The sequence below is a fragment of the Aquarana catesbeiana genome, linkage group LG04, assembly GCF_042186555.1.
Source record: "Aquarana catesbeiana isolate 2022-GZ linkage group LG04, ASM4218655v1, whole genome shotgun sequence".
Lineage (NCBI taxonomy): Eukaryota > Metazoa > Chordata > Amphibia > Anura > Ranidae > Aquarana > Aquarana catesbeiana.
Genome location: NC_133327.1, coordinates 636,863,755 through 636,885,865, shown reverse-complemented (window position 1 = coordinate 636,885,865; position 22,111 = coordinate 636,863,755). Strand labels below are relative to the sequence as shown.

General features: G+C 43.3%; 1 protein-coding gene across 2 annotated transcripts in view; it reads right to left on the bottom strand.

Annotated features, from left to right (window-relative positions):
• Positions 1–22,111, bottom strand: part of LOC141140867 (spermatogenesis-associated protein 7 homolog) — a 381,599-nt gene that overhangs the window by 127,014 nt on the left and 232,474 nt on the right. For both annotated transcript variants that reach the window (XM_073628391.1, XM_073628392.1), the window contains exons 5-6: positions 13,667–13,788; positions 2,152–2,546 (exon numbers count right to left, since the gene is read on the bottom strand). In XM_073628391.1, the coding sequence (XP_073484492.1) occupies positions 2,152–2,546; positions 13,667–13,788 (517 nt within the window). The remainder of the gene's footprint in view (positions 1–2,151; positions 2,547–13,666; positions 13,789–22,111) is intronic.

Sequence of the window (22,111 nt, the reverse complement as noted above, 5' to 3'; positions counted from 1 at the left end):
AGGCTGCGCTATATACCATGATCTGTGAGGCTGCGCTATATACCATGATCTGTGAGGCTGTGCTATATACCATGATCTGTGATGCTGAGCTATTTACTCCGTCCTGTGATGCTGAGCTATATACTCTGTCCTGTGATGCTGGGGCTATATACTCTGTCCTGTGATGCTGAGCTGTATACTCCTGACACTATGAGTGGAAGCAAGTGGAATACAGGGGACGGAGTGGGTGGATTCTATAAGGGGTGGGGCTTATGAGAAGTGGGAGGGGTCACAAAGGAAGGGAGGGGTCAAAAAGGAAGGGCGGGGTCTGCCCCCCCATCCTAAAACTTCACCAGCTGCCACTGATCAGGCCAAAAGTACCAGAAAAACTGCCTCTGAATGAGAGATGAATTGCTTGTGAGCTGGTCTGAGCCAGGAAGGTTTTTGTTTTTTTCCGCATGAACCAAATTTATGTATAGCAGGTACCTCTTCAGGCTGATTCAATCCATGAGGTGAGAGCTGCCTGCTAGCAGTTGCGTGGGCTTTTTCACCCCTCTTCCTCTTGTCTCACACACACAGAACTGCTTGCTCTTTAGCCTCCCTATTGGAAGAGACTGACAGCCAATCACCAGCAGCAGCAGCAGAGAAGTGTGGGATATGAAGTCATAACAGAAGGCAAGCTGATTGACTAGAGACTAGACCACAAATCCCAGGATACATCGCTCAGAGTCAGGAGGACAGGGAGAGACTACAAAGGACAGGAAGGGACTAGGCCAGAGCCTTTGTTTCCTGGATCCCATGAGGAGAGCAACCCCTCCGTTGCTGTGTGTGAGGGGTATTGCGGCCTACCCAGTGACACACAGTCTGCAGCCCAGCCCAGAGGAACAGAACCTGCATGCTCCAGCAAGACGCTCTGCACCCGCGGAGAACGTTCACAGGAGAGGCCGTTTCCACAGCTCAAAGACAGGACGCCATTGTGACACACCTGCAGCCAGGAGAGTCGATCACTCTGTGGAGGACCGCTGATTGTGTAAAGTATTGGTGAGAGGGCTTTGCCCAGGAACTTTATTGCATTCCATAAGATACCACACTTGAATGCTGTGTATAGGAGCTGTTATCTGGAACACATAAAAGAATGCTACATCACAGCACCAGCTACTTACATTTCTCCTAATCACTCTGCTACATTGAGAGACCTTTATCCACAGAGCTCCTACATGCCGGTGAAGAGACTAAATGCAAAGCTTTGCTCATGGTACATTACTGAGGTAACTCTTAAAAGGGACATGCCACGGTTGTTTAGAATCCCTTCCTTGAGTGTATTGGAAGAGTTATAGGCCAGCCCAGGGTTCCCCTTCAGCCATAGCATTTGACACACATCAATAGCGTGTTTAGGGGAGCTTATTTAATCTGTGTATATTGTTATTTACCCTTTTATTTGTTGCATAGTGTTACTGCCTGTTTTTTTTTTTCCTGTTTCAACCAAGTCCTGGCTATTTACACAGGCCTTGGCTGACTAATGTTAATCCAAACTTTATTCTGCTCCAAGTAAACTTGAAGTACAGCACTGTGTTGTGTATTATTATCAGGTGATTCTATTACCCCCTCGCTAGGTGTGCCAGAGGGGCTGGGACAATTCTTTGGGGTTGAGAGGCAGAGCAACGGACTGAACCAATAATCAAAAGCAGCTCCTTTGGGGGTCTACTATACATGCAAGCAAAACAGAAGCACCAAGGACAAAAGCAGAGGAGGAGGTTTTAAATAATATTTTGGTACTGGTGTCTGAGTATCGGTAGGGGCCTCCTGGATCAGTTCCTGTTCAAGGGTATGAAAGGGGTATGAAAAGGGAACACAATAGTGTGAAGGATAAAAGATATTGGAACATACAATTAAGTACATTACAGTCAGAGTATGCTAACAGAGTCTTTACAAACCTCTCTACAATGATGTGGCATTGCTCTGGGCCTGGACTCACAAACATTTCATTTGCAGTGTGAGTATGGAATACTGTGTCCTAAAATAAATACAAACCCCTAATCTCTTATCCCTAGCTATTTACATATTTTAGCATCTGTTTAACCTGTTATCAACAGATTTTGCTCTCTCCGGTTTTAGTAAATCAACCCCTATATGTAAATTTTACAGATAAATACCCCTTTTCTTGTACCTCACCTGTACACTTCTGTGAAATTGGACATGCCCCCTTTGTCAGTCTGAGGGGACTTTTTATCACTCTTCGCAGGAGCCTTGTAATAGCGATATTTTGAAAGAAAAGAACCTGTGGATTTTTTCAGTAATCTCGGCTTGAAGGGCTTCTTGACACTTGTAAAACTGGCAGCATGTTTATCCAGAAGATCTCCACTATATGTCTGTTTCTGAGGGTCTTTATAAGGTTTTTTCTTTGGAAGGTTTTGACTTCTGCTGGTCGTCACATTATTATAGTGGTGGGTCCCCTTTTCATTCCCTTGCAGGATGTCTCTTGCAGTAAGAAATAGTGATGATTCCTTGTATAAGTTGAAATATTGGCTCATTAAAGACACTGGAAACTCTCTGTCACCATGGTGTACCTGTAAAATATACGAATGGTAGATGGAAAAGATGTAGACGCTTCAAAGTCCATTCATTGATGGTCATTCATGGAAAAAGAACAATGATCTGCATAGTTATTTAGGTTAAAAAGAAACAAATATCAAAATTGACCCCATCTGTGTGTAGGGGGGGTGAGGACTTGTGTGGACCGTGGGGGCCCTTCACATTTCTCAGCTCTCTGGTCTCTGGTTTCATCTGGGTTGAAGTTCTGGGAGCCTTGGTATGTGACGGAAATTTTTATGTGATATATATACTGTATATTTGATTTTTGCATGTGTACTTTTTAATTTTACTTACTTTCTTTATATAGTTGTACTGTTGCACTTTAATATCTCCTGAAGAAGCCAACTTGGCGAAACATGTAGGACATAACTGCATTTGGAATCCGGTACACTCTAACAATACAATGTAACAATATTCCTTGCTCAGCTACTTAAATGTACTTGTAATTTGTATGTGCTTATTGATTTTACCTTTTCTATGAATAAATAGTACATGTTTTAAATGTACTTTTTGGTGGATTTGCCTGGCACCTTTAAAATCCCATTCTACTCTTGCTTGAAAAATATGTATATTTAGAGGGATGTTGTGCTGATACACTATATCTCCAACTACAGAGCTATAGACAAATATCAAACAAGGTCAACTAATTTTTCTAAGGATAGGACACTGGCTAACATCAACTTCAATATGTGCCTACCTTTGAATCCTAGAAAATTTTTGATAGGATGATTTGGATCTGTAATTGCTCATACATGGGGCTGAAGAGTAAAGTTTTTAGCTGGAGGAGTGCAATAGATCTAGTTTCTGGTAAGGATTAGCCTAAGTTATGGGTGAATAAGAGCACCACACCAAAGGATCTAGTTCTGAAAGTATTCAATTCAGGTTGTACCCCCTTCTTTAGGGCTAACAATGCTATATAATATGAATGGATAGTCGTTTAAACCTTCATTTATCAATGTAATTTTCCATCAGTGGTTCACAGATATTTGTCTTTCGCACAAGGTTAGCCTTGTCCATATATGTTACACAGCATTCTAAGCCTTGATGGAGGTGGTAAAGCCTGGCCTCTGAAATATATTGGCTTGTTATTGTGCTATAAATGTAGACTCTAAATCCCTTATTGTGTTGCCCCTATTCACATGTTTTTCCTCATCTCCGAGTCCTGCCAGTAAAGACAACCAGTTGGCAAAGAGACATATTAGTGAAAAAAATCAAGGACTGAAATGCATAGAGGGGATTCCATCTTGCCCAAGGATTACATTTCTTGTCAAGATATAGCTGCAGTGTAGCAGCCATGCTGCTGCTGGAAATTTATTGGCAGGAGTTTTCTGGGAACACATCTTGTGATATTTGTGAACATGTACTACAGACTGGTGCTCTTGCCTCCAAGACATACAGACATATTTGCTAAATAGCAAGGTGCAAAGTGAAATACTCATAATGATCTGATCAGAATTCATCTGGTCCTGGTCTGACTTTAGCCAAAATGAATTCTGATAGGTTACGGTATTTTGCAATTATTGTTTTGCTCCTTGCACTACCCAATAAACTACCCATTGAATATGTAAATAATAAATGTAGTACTTAACATAGCTGCATAGCCAGAGACCGCAACCCCCCACCAGGAGGTATGTGAGCATCTTGCTAAATATGGTTGAATTTGGGATATATAAAACTAAGATCAAGGGAAAACATCTTCCTTTGACTTTAGTTTACCACCTATATGCTGCACATCTCTGTATTCCATCCTGGCATTTATTTTTTTACACTTACTCATGATGCTGGCTAAATCCCTAGAGCTGAGCTTTTCAAAAATGGCCAATTGTTCCCCTAATACCCCATAAATCAACAACAAGGCATCATAGAAAGGATTTAAATTGTAATTGTTTTTTTTTTTATTTCTTATACTCTTTATTGATTTCTTCTTATTACAAAAAAGATAAAACCAGAAGCATATAAATTACATATCAAGTAACAAATGTCAACAGGCCCAATTATGCAAAAATACTTTACTCTCATTATAAAAAGAGACGTTGGGACCTGAATCTTATCTGAGACTCCCAGACCCCTAGGCATAAAGTGCACTTTTTCCAGCCTATTCCTCCCTCCAAATCCCTGTATTCCAGACGAGTGTCTTATTACCTCGGCTAGTGGCTCCATTGCTAAAGCGAATAACAGGGGCGAGAGTGGACATCCCTGCCTCGTCCCTCTCTCAAGGAATAACCACTCCGTATATTCACTATTGATCTTTAACCTAGCTCTTGGATGGGAATACAGGGTTTTCACACATTTAATAAATTTTGGGCTAAACCCAAACCTCTCCAACACCCACCAGAGATACCCCCACTCCAGGCTATCAAATGCCTTGGCAATATCCAGCGCGAGGACCGCCCTGGAGCTTCTGATCCCTGCCGAGGACTGGAGGTTCAGGTATGTCCTTCTAACATTAACACTGGTAGATCTGTTTGGGATAAACCCTGACTGATCCGGGTGCACTAACTCTGAAATACATTTGTTTAACCCAGTAGCTATTACTTTTGCCAAGATTTTTATGTCCGAGCATAGTAACGAAATTGGCCTGTATGAGGCTGTATGAGGCTGCTTCGAGGTGATCTTTCCCCTCCTTCTTAATCAAGACTATGTTGGTTTCTGTCATTGAAGAGGGCAAGCTGCCATCAGTAATTGCCCAATTCAATGTCTTCAAGAGTTCTGGGAGTAACGCCTCCCCATAATATTTATACATTTCCACAGGTAGGCCATCAGGACCTGGGGCTTTCTGGTTAGGCATATCTGCTACTGCTTGCTGTACTTCTTCAAGGGTTATGGGGGAATCCAGTCCAGTTCTTTCATTTTCAGAAAGATATGGCAGGCTGACACCCTCTAAGAGGTTCTCTATCTCTCTCACTTCTAATTGTTGTTATGATTTATATAAATTACTATAATATTCAAAGAACACTTTATTGACCGTTGAGGGGTCCGACGAGGTTTCCCCACTGGAGGTCCGGATCGCGGCTATCATTGAGGAGGATGAGTTAGTATCAGCTAGTAATGCCAACGTACGGCCCACTCTTTCCCCCTCTCCAAAGTATCTCTGCCTCTGGAATAATCTTTTGTTTTCAGCATTTTTGAGTGTGTCCATTTTATACTCCTGTTGTTTTTTTACCCAGAGCTCCTGTTTCCCTGGACTTGGGTCCGCCACGTATTGTTTTTCTAACTCCAACACCTCTTTCCTAATCCGTTCCCCCTTTTCTCTTGATTGTCTCTTAACCCATGTTATTCTCTGTAGAAGAATACCTCTCAAAAATGCTTTCAGGGAATCCCAGACCACCCCCTGCGGCGCAGACCCTGAATTAATTACAACAAATTCTTTTACTTTTTCTGTTATATCTTCCGTTTTTCCTATAATCTCCAACCATGTTGGGTTTAGTGCCCATAATCTCTTAATCCATCTAGCACGGGTATTTATCATCAGCATCAACGGCGAGTGGTCCGATATCCCTCTTGGCCTATACTCTATTTTTTCTAGTAGGGATAACACCCCCCTATTTTCCGCAGCCATGTCTATGCGAGAGAGAGTGCGGTGCGACCCCGAGAAGCAAGAGTACTGCCGCTCCTCTGGGTTGCAGATCCTCCAGAGGTCGTACCACCCAATCTCTTCGAGCAGCTGAGTGAGCCGTCCCTCGGCTGCCCTATTCTCCCTATCCCTTGGGGGAAACCTGTCAATTTTACCATTAAGAACCGTGTTGAAATCACCCACCACTATAAGCGGGGTATCCCTTTTATCCTCAACATATTCTAAAAGGCAGTACAGGATCTCCATCTTAAAGGGAGGGGGAATATACACATTGGCTATAACAAAAGATTTATCCTCTATTGTACAAAATAAGAAACATAGCAACCCAGTGTATCGATCCTGACGTCCCTACAGGAGAACACCAGCCCCTTTTTTACCAATATACACACTCCTCTCGAGTAGGAAGTGTGTACTGAATGAAATTGGGCTTGGAATTTTTTGTTCCAAATTAATAATTTAGACTCATTGGTCAGGTGTGTCTCCTGTAGGCACACCAGATCCCCGCCCTGGGATTCCAACTCTGAGAGTACAGTGGCTTTTTTAATGGGATCCCCTGTACCCCGAATGTTCCATGAAATTATTCCTACCATTCTAACTCGCCCTTAAATTATAAACAAAAATACAAGTATACATCTCTGCAATTGTTTTTTAACAAACAACATAACTATTTTTAACAAGTGTAACAAATAAAACTTGATATTTTATTAATTCATTTTTTGTGGAGCTGGTAAAGTCCTGACAATTTCTGTAGCTAGGATTTTTTTTTGTGAATTCATATAGAATGTGGTACCAGACAAATTGATTGTCCAACATATAGAAGGTTTCCTGTTCTTGGGATTCCTTCCTCCCCTTAGGCTGGGTTCACATTGGTCCGACAAACGCTCCGACATTGGGAGCTCATGTCGCATGACGTGTGAAATTAAATGTTTCCCTATGGGAGCCGTCCTAACTGGTCCGACACAAGTCGTTCCGACTTTAGAAATGCTCCCTGTACTACTTTGGTCCGACTTTGATCCTACTTCATCCTATTGACTATCATTGAAGTCGGATCAAAGTCGGATTGCCGTCTCGCATGATCCGACTTCGGCACGCGACTTGTGCTCAGATCATCTTGAGGGGGAACTCCGCGCCAAATTTTAGATAAAAATCCGGCATGGGTTCCCCCTCCAAGAGCATACCAGGCCCTTGGGTCTGGTATGGAACTTGAGGGGAACCCCCTACGCCGAAAAAGCGGCGTGGGGGTCCCCCCAATCCATACCAGACCCTTATCCGAGCACGCAGCCCGGCCGGACAGGAATGGGGGTGGGGACGAGCGAGCGCCCCCCCCCCCTCCTGAACCGTACCAGGCCGCATGCCCTCAACATGGGGGGTTGTTGCCTTGGGGGAGGGGGGCGCGCTGCGGCCCCCCCACCCCAAAGCACCTTGTCCCCATGTCGATGAGGACAAGGGCCTCTTCCCGACAACCCTGGCCGTTGGTTGTCGGGGTCTGCGGGCGGGGGGCTTATCGGAATCCGGGAGCCCCCTTTAATAAGGGAGCCCCCAGATCCCGGCCCCCCACCCTATGTGAATGAGTATGGGGTACAGCGTACCCCTACCCATTCACCTAGGAAAAAAGCGTCAATTTAAAAAAAAACACTACACAGATTTTTAAAGCATTTTATTAGACAGCTCCGGGGGTCTTCTTCCGACTTCGGGGGTCTCTCCGGTTCTTCTCCACGCTCTCCGGATCTTCTGCCGGGCTCCTCCGCTCTCTTCTGCTCTTTTGCCGCTCTTTTGCTAAAGCGGAGGAGCCCGGTCTTCAATCTTCTGCCTTCTGCCTTCTGCCCTCTTCTCCTGATGTTGACACGATGCTCTCTGGGGCTAGAATGCTCTCTGTGCGCTCTGCTCTGACTTATATAGGCGGTGACCCCGCCCCCTTATGCCGTCACAGTCCCTGGGCATGCTGGGACTGTGACGTTTTAGGGGGCGTGGTCATCACCCGATGACCACGCCCCCTTATGCCGTCATAGTCCCAGCATGCCCAGGGACTGTGACGGCATAAGGGGGCGGGGTCACCGCCTATATAAGTCAGAGCAGAGCGCACAGAGAGCATTCTAGCCCCAGAGAGCGTCGTGTCAACATCAGGAGAAGAGGGCAGAAGGCAGAAGGCAGAAGGCAGAAGATTGAAGACCGGGCTCCTCCGCTTTAGCAAAAGAGCGGCAAAAGAGCAGAAGAGAGCGGAGGAGCCCGGCAGAAGATCCGGAGAGCGTGGAGAAGAACCGGAGAGACCCCCGAAGTCGGAAGAAGACCCCCGGAGCTGTCTAATAAAATGCTTTAAAAATCTGTGTAGTGTTTTTTTTTAAATTGACACTTTTTTCCTAGGTGAATGGGTAGGGGTACGCTGTACCCCATACTCATTCACATAGGGTGGGGGGCCGGGATCTGGGGGCTCCCTTATTAAAGGGGGCTCCCGGATTCCGATAAGCCCCCCGCCCGCAGACCCCGACAACCAACGGCCAGGGTTGTCGGGAAGAGGCCCTTGTCCTCATCGACATGGGGACAAGGTGCTTTGGGGTGGGGGGGCCGCAGCGCGCCCCCCTCCCCCAAGGCACCACCCCCCATGTTGAGGGCATGCGGCCTGGTACGGTTCAGGAGGGGGGGGGGGCGCTCGCTCGTCCCCACCCCCATTCCTGTCCGGCCGGGCTGCGTGCTCGGATAAGGGTCTGGTATGGATTGGGGGCGACCCCCCACGCCGTTTTTTCGGCGTAGGGGGTTCCCCTCAAGGTCCATACCAGACCCAAGGGCCTGGTATGCCTCTGGAGGGGGAACCCATGCCGGTTTTTTATTTAAAATTTGGCGCGGAGTTCCCCCCTAAAGATTCATACCAAACACAGTGCCGGCATTGGCGGGGATCCAAGTCGGATCCCCGTTCATTGAAAGTCGGACACATGCCGGCTTCATGTCGCAGGGCAAAGTCGGATCCAAAGTAGGACGGCTGTCGTGTCGCACCAGTGTGAACCCAGCCTTACTTCTTTTTTTGGACATCTGTTTAAGTACAAGGTTATGCACCTGTGACCAAAAGGGGTTCATAACCTGGCAACTCCAGAACATATGTAAATTTGTGCCCTCCTCTGTGAGACATTGCAAACAGCTAGATGAAGTTTGGGGGAAAATTTTGTGACGGTCCATTGGGAACCGGTACCCTTGTGTTCGAATTTTGAATCCAGTTTCCTGATCGGGGCTGGAGAAAGATGCAGTGTGAGTGAAATGCAAAATGTGCTCTTTCTGCTAGTCTGAGAAGCTGATGACCAATTCTCAGATTCCCATCTAGTGATGTAGGACGGATCATGTTGGTTCAAATGGAGGGAGAGAAACTCATCAGGCTAGAGACAGGTAAAGTCTGCTAGGCATAGCTTTTGAAAACTGTTTAGAGCTGGAAGAGGAGCAGATATTTCCCCTAAATCTTTAGAAAATGCCGCAATTGAAGCGCTGTCTGGAAAAAAGTAAAAAGGTTCAGTCGCTGTTTGGATTTCTGACAAATTGATTCTTTTGGACCATAGACTGAATTGTCTGGTTACTTACTGTACTTACTGTTACCACTGTACCTCCCTGCACATCTGCTCCAACGCCGTACCCCAATGCTCTTCTGTCTCACCGCTAAACCATCTTCTCATCTGTCCTAACACTGAACTTATCTGCTCATCTGCCCCACCACTGTAACCCCCTTTCTCATTAGTCCCACCACTGTACCCCCCTGCTCATCTGCCCCACCACTGTAACCCCCTGCACATCTGCCCCACCACTGTAACCCCCTGTACATCTGCCCCACCACTGTACCCCCCTGCTCATCTGCCACACCCCTGTACCCTCTGCTCATCTGTCCCACAATCTTGTTAACATGTTGACAGAGAGACTGCCTGGGTGGGTTGGAATTTTCCAGTCCTGGTTTAGGCCCTTTCTGCGAGACTGGGAAAATGGTGGGCCAGTGAAAAGCCTAAGGGTCAAGCATAATGTTGCCCCGTGTTTGAAAATTCTTGGGCAGTGGCAAGTAACAGCAGGAGAAGTCAGATCTCTTCCAAGGAAACTTCTTGAGAAGTGGATCACGAGCTCAGCTTTCTGCAAGCCACTGGCCTTAAGGGATTGCCCAAGCCTGGTTTTGGGGGTGGGTTTGCAATTGATTCATTTGGAGAGAATCCCAATGAAGTTTAAGGATCAGGCTTGTCTTGCCTTTCATGGAAAACTATATGTGAAGGGCAACTTGAAGTTTCTTTCCACGAGTGATTGGGGCTGCCCAAGAGTGGAGTGTGGAGGAGTGGTGGAGTCCATGGATCACTTTCTACTTCAGTGCCCTTTTAATATAGAGGTGTACAAGAGGGTGGGGAGGGCTCTGAGTACACCCTTCCCCCCCCATAAAAGTTATGCAGAGTGGGTGTATGGGGCATTCCAGACTCGTCGGGATTATTATTTGGAAACACTTTTTTTTAGTTAGACTAGTAGTCTATTTCACGTGGAGTGCACGGTGTCAGGTATCCTTACGGAGTAAAATCCTCCCTGTCCAAGTGGTGAAGCAGGACATTCTGGGTGAGGTTGGGAAGATTCAGGGTGTTGAGAAAGACAGGTGGCAGCAGGAGGCCTGGATAAGGGCATGGAGGAATATCAGGACTCTGTAGCTGCTGCCTGTTGATCTCGGGGTGTGTGGCTTTTCTTTGTATTCTTGTTTCACTCTCCTAGATTTTCAGATCAAATATATTTTTGATAAAAGGCTACATGCATGGTGACAGTGATGTTCCTTAGTCTGGCTCTCTCATAGGGATTATATTGTGTGCAATTTGGTTTGCACCATTTATTATGTTCTTGTTTTTTTGTTTTATATAGACGTATTCAATTATTTTGTAAATATGTTTTATTTATTTATTATGGTTTTATTGTATATAAGTTCTTGTTTGTAAGATTTTTCAATAAACAAAATTAACCCCTCATAATGCGCACAACAGGTGTACAGACCCAGAAACTCAGCACAGGAATAGTGGGAACCCTCATAATGCGTACAGCAGCCAGCAGGTGTACAGACCTGGGAATTCAGCACAGGGAAGGTGGGAACCCCTCATAATGGGCACAGCAGGTGTACAGACCCAGGAACTCAGCATCGGGACGGTGGGAACCCCTCATAATGGGCCCAGAAGCCATCAGGTGTACAGACCCAGGAACTCAGCACAGGGATGGTGGCAACCCCTCATAATGCGTACAGCAGCCAGCTGGTGTACAGACCCGGGAACTGAGCACAGGGACAGTGGGAACCCCTCATAATGGGCACAGCAGGTGTACAGACCTGGAAACTCAGCACAGGGATGGTGGGAACCCTCATAATGGGCACAGCAGATTGCAGATATGGGAAATCCATATAACTAGTAGCACCCCTGAGACAAGAAGAAACAGGCAGGTGATTTATCTCACCAGCATCCACCAAACACTGTAATACCAGTTCTGGGTGGACTGACCTTTTAAGCTGAGCGGCAGCATTTTCTGAATGTACTGATTCTGCGCAGTGTCAGAATACTATATTTGTTTACACTCAGCAGCACGGGTACCGGGACAGATCCTCATTTATGTCCTTGTGCACAGCTTCCTCCATTTGGTCTGATTTTGACACTTTATTTATTCAAAACAGCTTTTAAAAAAACAAAACAACAAACCAGAGGCTAAAGTGTAAAGTGTTGAGTGCCCTCCATAAAGTACAATATTAGGATGTCTAGTATGAATTAACCACCTCCCATCCTCGCTATACCCGAAAGACGGCTACAGTGCGGGCCTTAATTAGCGGGAGGGAGTCCATGTATGTCCTCCCATGCATGAGCTGCCTGAGGGGCGCGCGGGGCGAGCTCTGTGATCACTGAGTTAATCCCGGCCCCTTACCATGTGATCAGCTGTCAGTCAATGACAGCTGATCATGTGATGTAGACAGAAGATCGGTAATTGTTTTTTTTTTCCCTCACGCTGATAGCATAAGGAGAAAAAAAAAAGCCAATCATCAGATTCTGTCAGAGGGACATCAGTCCCGCACGCAGAGAGCCACTGCCGCCTCATTTGTGCCCACCAGTGCCACCTACCAGTGCATATCAGTGCTGCCTATCCGTGCTCACCAGTGCCACTTATCAATGCCCACCAATGCCACCTATTAGTGCCCTTTAGTGCTGCCAATCAGTGCCACCTATCAGTGCCCTTCAGTGCTGCCTATCAGTGCCTTTCAGTACCACCTATCAGTGCCTTTCAGTGCCATCCATCAGTGCTACCTATCAGTGCCCACCAGTGCCGCCTCATCAGTGCCCACCAGTGCCACCTAAAAGTGTCTATCAGTGCCGCCCTGTCTATTAGTGCTGCCAATCAGTGCCACCTATCAGTGCCCTTCAGTGCCGCCTATCAGTGCCCTTCAGTACCACCTATCAGTGCCCTTTAGTGCCACCCATCAGTGCCACCTCTCAGTGCCACCTATAAGTGCCCTTCAGTGCTGCCTCATCAGTGCCCACCAGTCACACCAATCAGTGCCCATCAATGCCGCCTTATCAGTGCCCATCAGTGCAGCCTCATCAGCACACATCAATGAAGGAGAAAAATTACATATTTGCATAATTTAAAAACAAACTATTAAAAACATTTTTTAAATTTTTTTAAGTTTTCAGTCTTTTTTTTTAGCAAAAAAACAACAACCCAGCATTGATTAAAAACCACCAAAAGAAAGCTCTATTTGTGTGAAAAAAATTATACAAATTTCATATGGGTACAGTGTTGCATGACCGCGCAATTTTCATTCAAAGAGTGACAGCACTGAAAGCTGAAAATTGGCCTGGGCAGGAAGGGGCTTAAGTGGCCAGTAAGCAAGTGGTTAAGAATAAAATATACTGTACAAATAATGTTATTATAGTTAGGAATAGGAAGCATTATTTGAAGTCTTATTATGTTCTTCTCAGGAGCCTCAACAAATGCGTCAACCAAAATAAAAAAAAAAATTTACTGTTCTTTAAATTTCTGTTTCCATCATTTATCTGTGCATTAGCATGGCAAAGTTTAATAGTGTCTAGGCATAGTATTTTAGATGACAATTAGATTATTAGTGGATTTAGACAATGGGAAATATTTGGTCCACATAATTGCAAGTTGTAAATTGATTTATCCATTGGTCCCATATCTTATGACATTTTGTCGGACCGCCTCGATGTACATAAATAATATGTACAGTATTGTAAACAGTATTTTGAAAGAGATAATAGCATTAATGTATGATATCCAAGAATCCTAAGTGGGAGGCAAAGAAGTTATCCAGTTTTTGGATATAAATTTTCAGGCTACTACTTTATTTATTTATTTTCACACCATGCAACTAGCATTGTTAATGCACCTGTCTGTAGTTCTATGACATGGCATTAGTGTATTGTGAATTATGTTGTGAGGCTGAGTGTTCTCGTCATAAATATAAAAGGATTATGAAATGGAAATTGCAATTCAGCATGGTCTGTGCAACTCTAGAGGGAGGAAAGAACATCTAACCTTGCCTTGTTCGAGGAAATTGCTTTGTAGACGATGAAGAGCTGTAGGATGGATATGCTGAAGTTCCTTCTTGAACTTTTCAATGGCTTGGAGTAACTTCTCTTTGTTCTGCTGATCTCTATCTGTAGAAGAGCATATAAAAACCTGCTCATATATAAATGCCATTGCTCATAGATTTAATCAGAAATTCAGACAGGCACAAAAGAAAGGCTAGGCTACAATGAGATAGGAAGATGAAAAAGAATAAAATAAAATCACAAAAGACAAAGTTTCGAATTGCTGAGGGGCCGCAGTCAATTTAAGGTTCCTTTAACTTTGCTTTAGCCCTGGTTCTGTACTACTTTTGCCGATTTCAGGGTGGTATTTCCATTGAAATCTGTGCAGAAACTCGCACAGATGTCTCTGAAATCGCCCCCAAAATCGGGACTGACATGCAGGAATGAAATCATATGAGTTCAGCTGAACTCGCATGATTCCATTCCCACACTCAGTGTGAACCTAGGCTTAACTCCAGAAAAGCAGGTAAATATAGTTAGGTACAAACATATGAAAATACTTGCCTACTAAAGGTTTTGTAATTAGGTTCAGCCAGTCTTGTGATGTAGGAAACAATGCCAGAAAATAGTCCGATCCTGGCACTTCCTACAGACTAAATTCTCGTACACACGTTAAGAATATCGTATGAACGTTTTTCCAAATTTAATTGTATGTGAGTCTAGAATTGAATTGCCCACCTCGTACACACTTTAAGAATATCGTACGAACGTTCTTCCAAACTTAATCGTATGTGCGTCTAGAATCGAATCGCCAGCGCATATAGTATATATACGAAAATTCATGTACAATCTACTCAAATGTCCCGTGTGCGGAGGCACGTTCTGCAGCGTGGAAGTGATGTCAGAAATTGACCTTGTGTATGTCACGCCTTTGGGTTCGGAGTGCCGGGGATACGGATACATGAATATGTATGTTCGTTCATGTGAGGAATATTCGTTATATATGACAGTTGTCTATGAAAGTTGACTTTTACATGGAAGCCCAAACACTTTCACTGGTCATGCTTGGAGTATTGGCCACCCACAATGTTTTGAAAAAAAAAAGAAGAAAAGGAGCACATGGTCAAAACAATGGCTGAAGACCTGAGAGAACTATTTTTCAAATGTCGCTGCTTCGTGAATTACAAGAGAATAACCCTAATGATTTCAGGAATTACCTCAAAATGGATGATGAATGCTTCCAAGCATTGCTGCAGCTTGTGACATCAGTCATTAAAAAACAAACAATAATTATGCGGCAGCCAATCAGTTCGGAGCAGAGGTTAACCGCTATCTGGTGACTGGGAGAAGTCTCCAGAACCTAAAATTCTCAACAGGAATTTTACCACAATCACCGGGGAGAATCATACCAGAAACCTGCAAGTCTCTCATCGATGCGCTACAGAGAAACTATGTCAAGGTAACTTACCTCCATATATTATGATTTTTTTTATTTAGTAGTTTATATACAAGTATAGTGTGTGTGTAGGTAGATATATATATATATCTACACACACACACACACACACACACACACTCACTATACTATATATACATACACTATAGTTCAGTAATGTAGTATATAGCTGTAGTATAGTAGACTATTATATTCTAATCCAAAGTTAAAACAATAAAAAAAAATCAGTTTTAAGTCAAGTGACTGTTACTCAGTTTAGGTATGAAATAAATATAAAATATATTAAAACACTATATATTTTTTTTCTTGTTACAGTTTCCAAGCAACCCATCTGAGTTGATGGAAGTTGCAAATAAATTCAAGGACCTGTGGGATTTCCCCAATTGTGGAGGAGCCATCGACGGGAAACAAGTGCGCATCGTACCACCACCAAACTCTGGATCCTATTACTTTAACTACAAGGGCCTTTATATCATCATAATGCTCGCTATAGTTGATGCCAAATATAGTTTTCTATATCTGGATATAGGAAAGAATGGCCAGAACTCTGATGGCAGTGTAATCCACCAGATGGAGTTCTATCACCGTCTGCAGAATGGAACCCTTAACCTGCCCACACGTGACGACACATGTGAAAACATGAACTTTGTGTTTGTGGCTGATGATGCGTTCGCATTAAGTGAAAACATATTGATACCATTCCCTATGCGTAATCTGACTCTGGACCATAGGATCTTCAATAACAGACTATCAAGGGCCCGCAGGGTGGTTGAAAACGCCTTTGGGATCTTGGCCAACAGATTCCGCCTGTTTTTAACAAGCATCAATATGTCAATGCATAAAATAGCTATCATTGTGCTCTGTTGTTGTGTCCTACACAATTATCTAAGGCAACATTCCCCAGCATACATTACCCCGTCACCAAAGGATCCCGAGACAATCGCAGTGCGGCGTTGGAGGACAGGAAAGTATAAGGGTGCTCACACCATTGAGCAGTGGACATCCGAGGCTGCCTACACTGAATGCAAGGCAATGCAGGCTGGACTATCTTAACTACTTCTCCGGAATTGGGGCAGTGCCCTGGCAGTCTGATATGTAAAAAAAAAACAGGCTTTAATTACCTGAGACCTCATTCTATCCAGCGCTGTGCACGGCTGCACAACCTTTCCCCCCCTCACTTCTGGGTCTTGCAGGCTTTGCTGGGGCACATACAGCACCGGCGGGGGGGCCTGAATAGTGGAGGTTCCTGGCCGCACTGTGTGCGATTCCGTTGCACAGAGTAGTTAAGTATAGACATGTCTGTTATTTTTTTTTTTAAATACCTTTACAACCCCTTTGAATGGTTTAATTACACGTTTTAATTAAAAAAAACAAAATTATCAGCAACCAACAAGGCACAAATAGTGCATTAAAACCAATTACGTGAAACATCTCAAAACCCAGTACAAACATCATTTAAATAAAACACCCAAAACAATCCCATAGCAAACTATTTTTATTGCACTTGAAGTAGACACAATGTTGCTGCACATAAAGGCAAAGTAGATCCATGATTACACAAGGAAAAAATATGTCTTTTTTTTATAGAGAAACATAATTATTTTTAGTATAATTATTTCTAATTAACATGTTGTCCTGTAATCATGGACATAACTAACATAATTTGTTGTCCTGGCCTCTACAAGGGGAAGATCAAGAACAGTCCCATTCTAATATTCTTTTTAAATATCCATAGCAAACATAAACTTAAACAATATCTTCTTAAACATTCTTCTGTATCCCAATTTAGATAACAAAAATCTAGAAAATTACAGTAATATCTCGGATTGCGAGTAACGCGGTTAACGAGCATTTCGCAATACGAGCTATTACATTGAAAAAATCCGCCTCTGTGTGTAGTACCGCATTTGGCCAGAGGTGTGGGGGGGTGCCGGTGACACTCTGAGACATTCGGATGCACTCAGAAATACTTGGAAACACTCAGTTCCTGAGTGTTTCCGAGCCTCTCTGAGCGGTCTCCGAGTATTTTTGAGTCTCTCCGGCGCCCTCCCCCACCTTTGGCCAAATGCGGTACTGCATATAATAGAAGTCAATGTGGAACAAATTATCTTCGCTTCCATTGACTTCTATGGGGAAACTCGCTTTAAGTTACAAGCATTCTCCTGGAACAGATTATGCTCGTAATCCAAGGTTCCACTGTATGCATTATTTATCATAATATTTAGACATAAAACAAAAAAAATCTAAAAAGTGCCAATGCCACATTCACACTATTTATATTTTTGGTCACAGGCAGACACACTACGATTCTGTCCTGACATTTAGCCATTTAGCGCAGGTCAATATGTGGCCTCATGGCAACCGTGCCTGTGTGCCAATGGCCCGCATATTTTCTTGCAACAGCGCCCACAGTGCTGTGCCGAGAGCGCGCGTCAGCTCACCAAAAACCCCTGATAGGTGCTTGCCCATAAACATGAACTACATGACAGTCTACCGAAAAAAAAAAAAACAATACAAACATAAAGACGCTCTTGCTTGACAGTTAAACACTTGCAGTTGAGCACAAACAACATTTTGTAACCTGATAACAGGAAAAGTAAAAAACGTTTAATATAAATCTCTCCCAATTTTTGCTAAAAGATCAAGAACATGTTGCAAGTGACAGATCAAAGATGAAGTGCAATCCTTAATAGTCTGTAGTTCCGCACAGCACTGCAGCATGGCAGATGACATATGACCAACTGTGGATGCGGTTAAAACTCGTCCTGGAAAAAAGGATCATATACGAATTAATATTCTAGCGAACTACACAGGTGTAAATATATATTGTAAAGCCGGGTTAGGCAACCTAGAGGTGGAGATCTACCTGAACAACACGGGAGAAGTCAAAGTCCACTGGGCACAGTGCCGTCTCCTCACACCTAATTGAAGGACTACCATGTTGCTAATGTGTGCTTTGTATGTCAAATCTAGGGTTTATATCAGGTGTTGAGAAGGCAACATATCGCCTCCTCACCACTTATCAATACACTAGGATCGTTTTTCACAGGAGCAGTACTTGTTCAAGGTGATAAAACAGCAGGATATAATAGAAGTCTTTAAGAGTCTATGGCAAGTGCAGCAAACCCCCAGGAAAGCTGCAGGTAAACTGCATTGCCCTGTTTCCCCTCTTCTAGGATCCCCCAAAGGCCTTCCTGGCACATCCCTTCTGTAAAGTACTTGATTAGAACTCCCGCTGGTGTGTCCGCATATGAGGGAGAGTGCAAGAGGAATTGATGTGCACAATATATGTAATATATATAAAAATCATATAATATAATATATAATAAAATCTAAAAATAACGTGCACAAGAGCCTCATTCACTTGTGGACTCTCCCTCATTTTGTATGCAGCATCGCCCTCAGTCACCAATAAACCTGAGCAATCTAGGAACTTTACAGTGAGCTTAAAAATTAAAAGTCAGCAGCTACACATACTGTACCTGCTGACTTTTAACATTGGGACACTTACTTGTCCTGGAGTCCAGTGATGTCGACACCGCAGCTGATGTTTCCATCAGCTGTCGGGTGCTTCCACCGCCATTGCCTGTAAGGTGACCCGGCCGTGTAGCCTTTTGGCTTCACGGCCAGGTCCCTAATGCGCATGCGCGGAGCATGCTGAGCTCTCTCACTGGTTCGGCAGAAGGGGAGGAGGAGGGGGAGCGAGCGCTGACATACTATGCTGCGGCCAGATCTCCCGGAAGTGGGGACAGGGTACCTGTCAAAGAAAGGTATCTGCTCCCCCCTCTCCCCAAAAGGTGCCAAATGTGAAACTGGAGGGGGGGGGAGCAGATAAGCGAAAATTCCATTTTTGGGTGGAACACCGCTTGAAGCTCCATAGCTCAAGTTTTAACTATAGGTTTTACATACGTTTAGAAAATAAATTACTAAAATAATTGATTGTACATCACGTGAACTTGACAAGCTCTCCAAGAGATTTTCAGGATTGTTGGTGCACATTGTGCCATCATCATCAGTATGTACATCTTTAAATTGCTGATGATCTTGACTGAATTATATCTCATCTGAAAAGACAATAACATAAGCGTTAATATTCAACATGTCATCAATTATTATTCATAAACTTTACATGCAATCTATATTGTAAAGGATGTATTCCGTAACTGATGTTAGCATTCTGAAATATCATAATTCTAACAAATCCAAAGACATAAAGAGAATGAAATAGCTTACCTGCTGCAAGTCATGTACGGTAATCACTTTTACCCATAATGATTGATTTTTCTACTGTCACAAATTAATAGAACATAATCCATTATCAATTATTTACCCATAATGCATAGACATACCTTGTTCAGGGAGATCAAGATTAGACGATTCCTCAAAGGTCATGTGACCACTGTCTTCCTCTGCAATGTGTTCTGTGTCAACAGCAATAGAGGGACCCTGGCTTGATAGGCAAACTTCCACATTTGCGTCCATATCCAATTTTCTCTTTGCTAGGACCTGTCCAGATTATAAAGGAATACATTAGGTAAATCAACTGTAAATTTAAAAAATAAAACATTACACAGCACTTATATTTGCAACCATTATTAACTAGTGTTAGTACCTGGAGGAGTTGTCGGTTGACCATGATCTTCAGGACTGTCTCCAGGCTCTGAGGCTTGTACACATGATGTACTTGCACGCTGGCCATGTACTCTTCTAATGTTTTTTTTGTTTCCTTGATAACTTCATTTTCCTTCCTGTCAAAAAAATGTAAAAGAAAGTTTTAAAAATGCACTCCAGAAAAATACATATTTGATAAAACATTGATACATACAATATTAACATTTGGCAAATGCCAATAAGACCATCATACAATGATCTTTATTGTAAAAAAATGCATCCTTACTTTTCTGAATGGTAACATGAATTTGATGAAATTGGTCATGTTCCCGAAGGTTTAAATCTGACCAGCGCTTCCTTAATTGGTCCTTAGAACGACTGACGCCATGTTTCTTTTGGAGGAGTTCAATCACCTTTGCAAGAATCTCCTTCCTGTTATTAGGCCTTTCATAGTTGTTCTTCTTGCCATCATAATCATGTTTTTCAAGTATGAACACCATGTCCACCATCTCTGCTCTAGACATAGGACTTGCTTTGATCTTTATTGCAGAAGTCTGGTCTCCTCTGGCCCCTGTCGCTGCGCTTGTCCTCCTTTGCAGACTGTTTTGTGTCCTTCCTGCCATGCTTGCCCTTCTTCACTTTAGTGGGACTTTTCTCAGAAGCCATGTCCGCCATAGTGCCTGGTGGTCCATTCGGTGGCTGGTATCGCAGTTGGCGCATCACAAACACGTGTACACTGCAGCGCGAATCATCAGACAGGGGCGGAGCTAGGAGCACACAAACAGTGTCTTGCATGAGGAAAGAACGTTGAAGGATACCATTTTGGAGAACAACGATCCAACAGGCCCAACGATAACCAACACGATCTTTCACCATTGGAATCTCGAACGAAAGAAGGTAGATTCCCTTCTTTATGTTACTTTGCTTGTGTGTGATAACTATTGTTTTTGGTTGGGATAGTGTAGTGTAGTGACAGCTTCCTGCATATCAAATTATATACCAATATATATATATATATATATATATATATATATATATATATATATATATATTATATATATAAAATATATATATGTTCTACTCACTTTTGAGAGATAATGTGGGTGGGTGTTTATATATATATTTATTTATATATATATATATATATATATATATACACACACACATACACACACACACACACACACACCTCCAAACTTTTTGGGAACGAGGGACACCTATTAGAAAACGTATGTAGGCATAGGGGACACCCCCTGCCATGCCCATTAATATAGAACTATACAATTAAAATTATTAGATACGCCCACAAGTGCATTTATTTACCACTAATGAAATGTAAAAGATGCAGCAATGTAGAACTTGGGTGAAAGGTTTAGCACTGGGAAACACTTAAAGCCTCGTACACACGATCAGATTTTCGGCAGGGAATTGTGTGATGACAGACTGTTTGCCTAAAATCTGACTGTTAGTACGCTCCTTCAGACAACTTTCGGCCAGCAAATGTTGGTTAGCAGGCTAGTAAATTTTCGGTGGACAACGGTCTGTTTTAGATTTTCATATCATGTGTACAAAAGTCCGTCACACAAAAGTCCAAAGTACAAACACGCATGCTCTGAATAAATGCTCACCAAACACGACATTAGCAGAAGGTGCCCAAAGGGTGGCGCTCAAGAGCTGAAGCTCCATGTAGTACGTCACTACATTTGTGTTTGTTGGCCGATAATTGTGTGCCGTTAGTATGCAGGACAAAATCCAGGCACACGCCCTTCGAACAAAAGTCTGACGCTTTGTCTGCCGAAAATCCGATCGCATGTACGAGGCTTAAGGCTGTCCAATACGTCATACAATTTTCTTGTACAATTTTCCTTTAGATTTACCAAAACCATGTAATGCGAGGTCAAAACTAAACAGTTTCAATTTGTATGCAATCAGGCATGCCCTTGCACTACATAGTTGAAGGTAAATCTAAAGAAAATTGAATAAGAAAATTGTATAATGTATGACCAGAACCTGCCCCAGATTTTCATTCAATGATAAAGGATCAACAGTGCATCAAAGAGGTCATGCTTGTAAGTCGGCACTATGCAAAGCAGCAGAATTCTGACTAGGTGGGAGTGCTGCTCCCCCCTCTCTTAGTCGGAGTGCTGCTATACTGCTGTGCTGCTAAGGATCATACCACATTTTGGTACTTAAAATATAACTATAGGTAAAACGTATGGGCTTAGAACTTGAGTGGGCTTAGAACAAAGATTTTTATTGATGTCTGTGTCCCTTTAGGGAGATTCACCCTCTCTATTTGCCTGGTTTCAAGTTAAAGAAATGAGAACAGGAAAAGAGGGTTAATCTTACAATGGGGACACTAGTTCCAGTGACCCTGGTGAC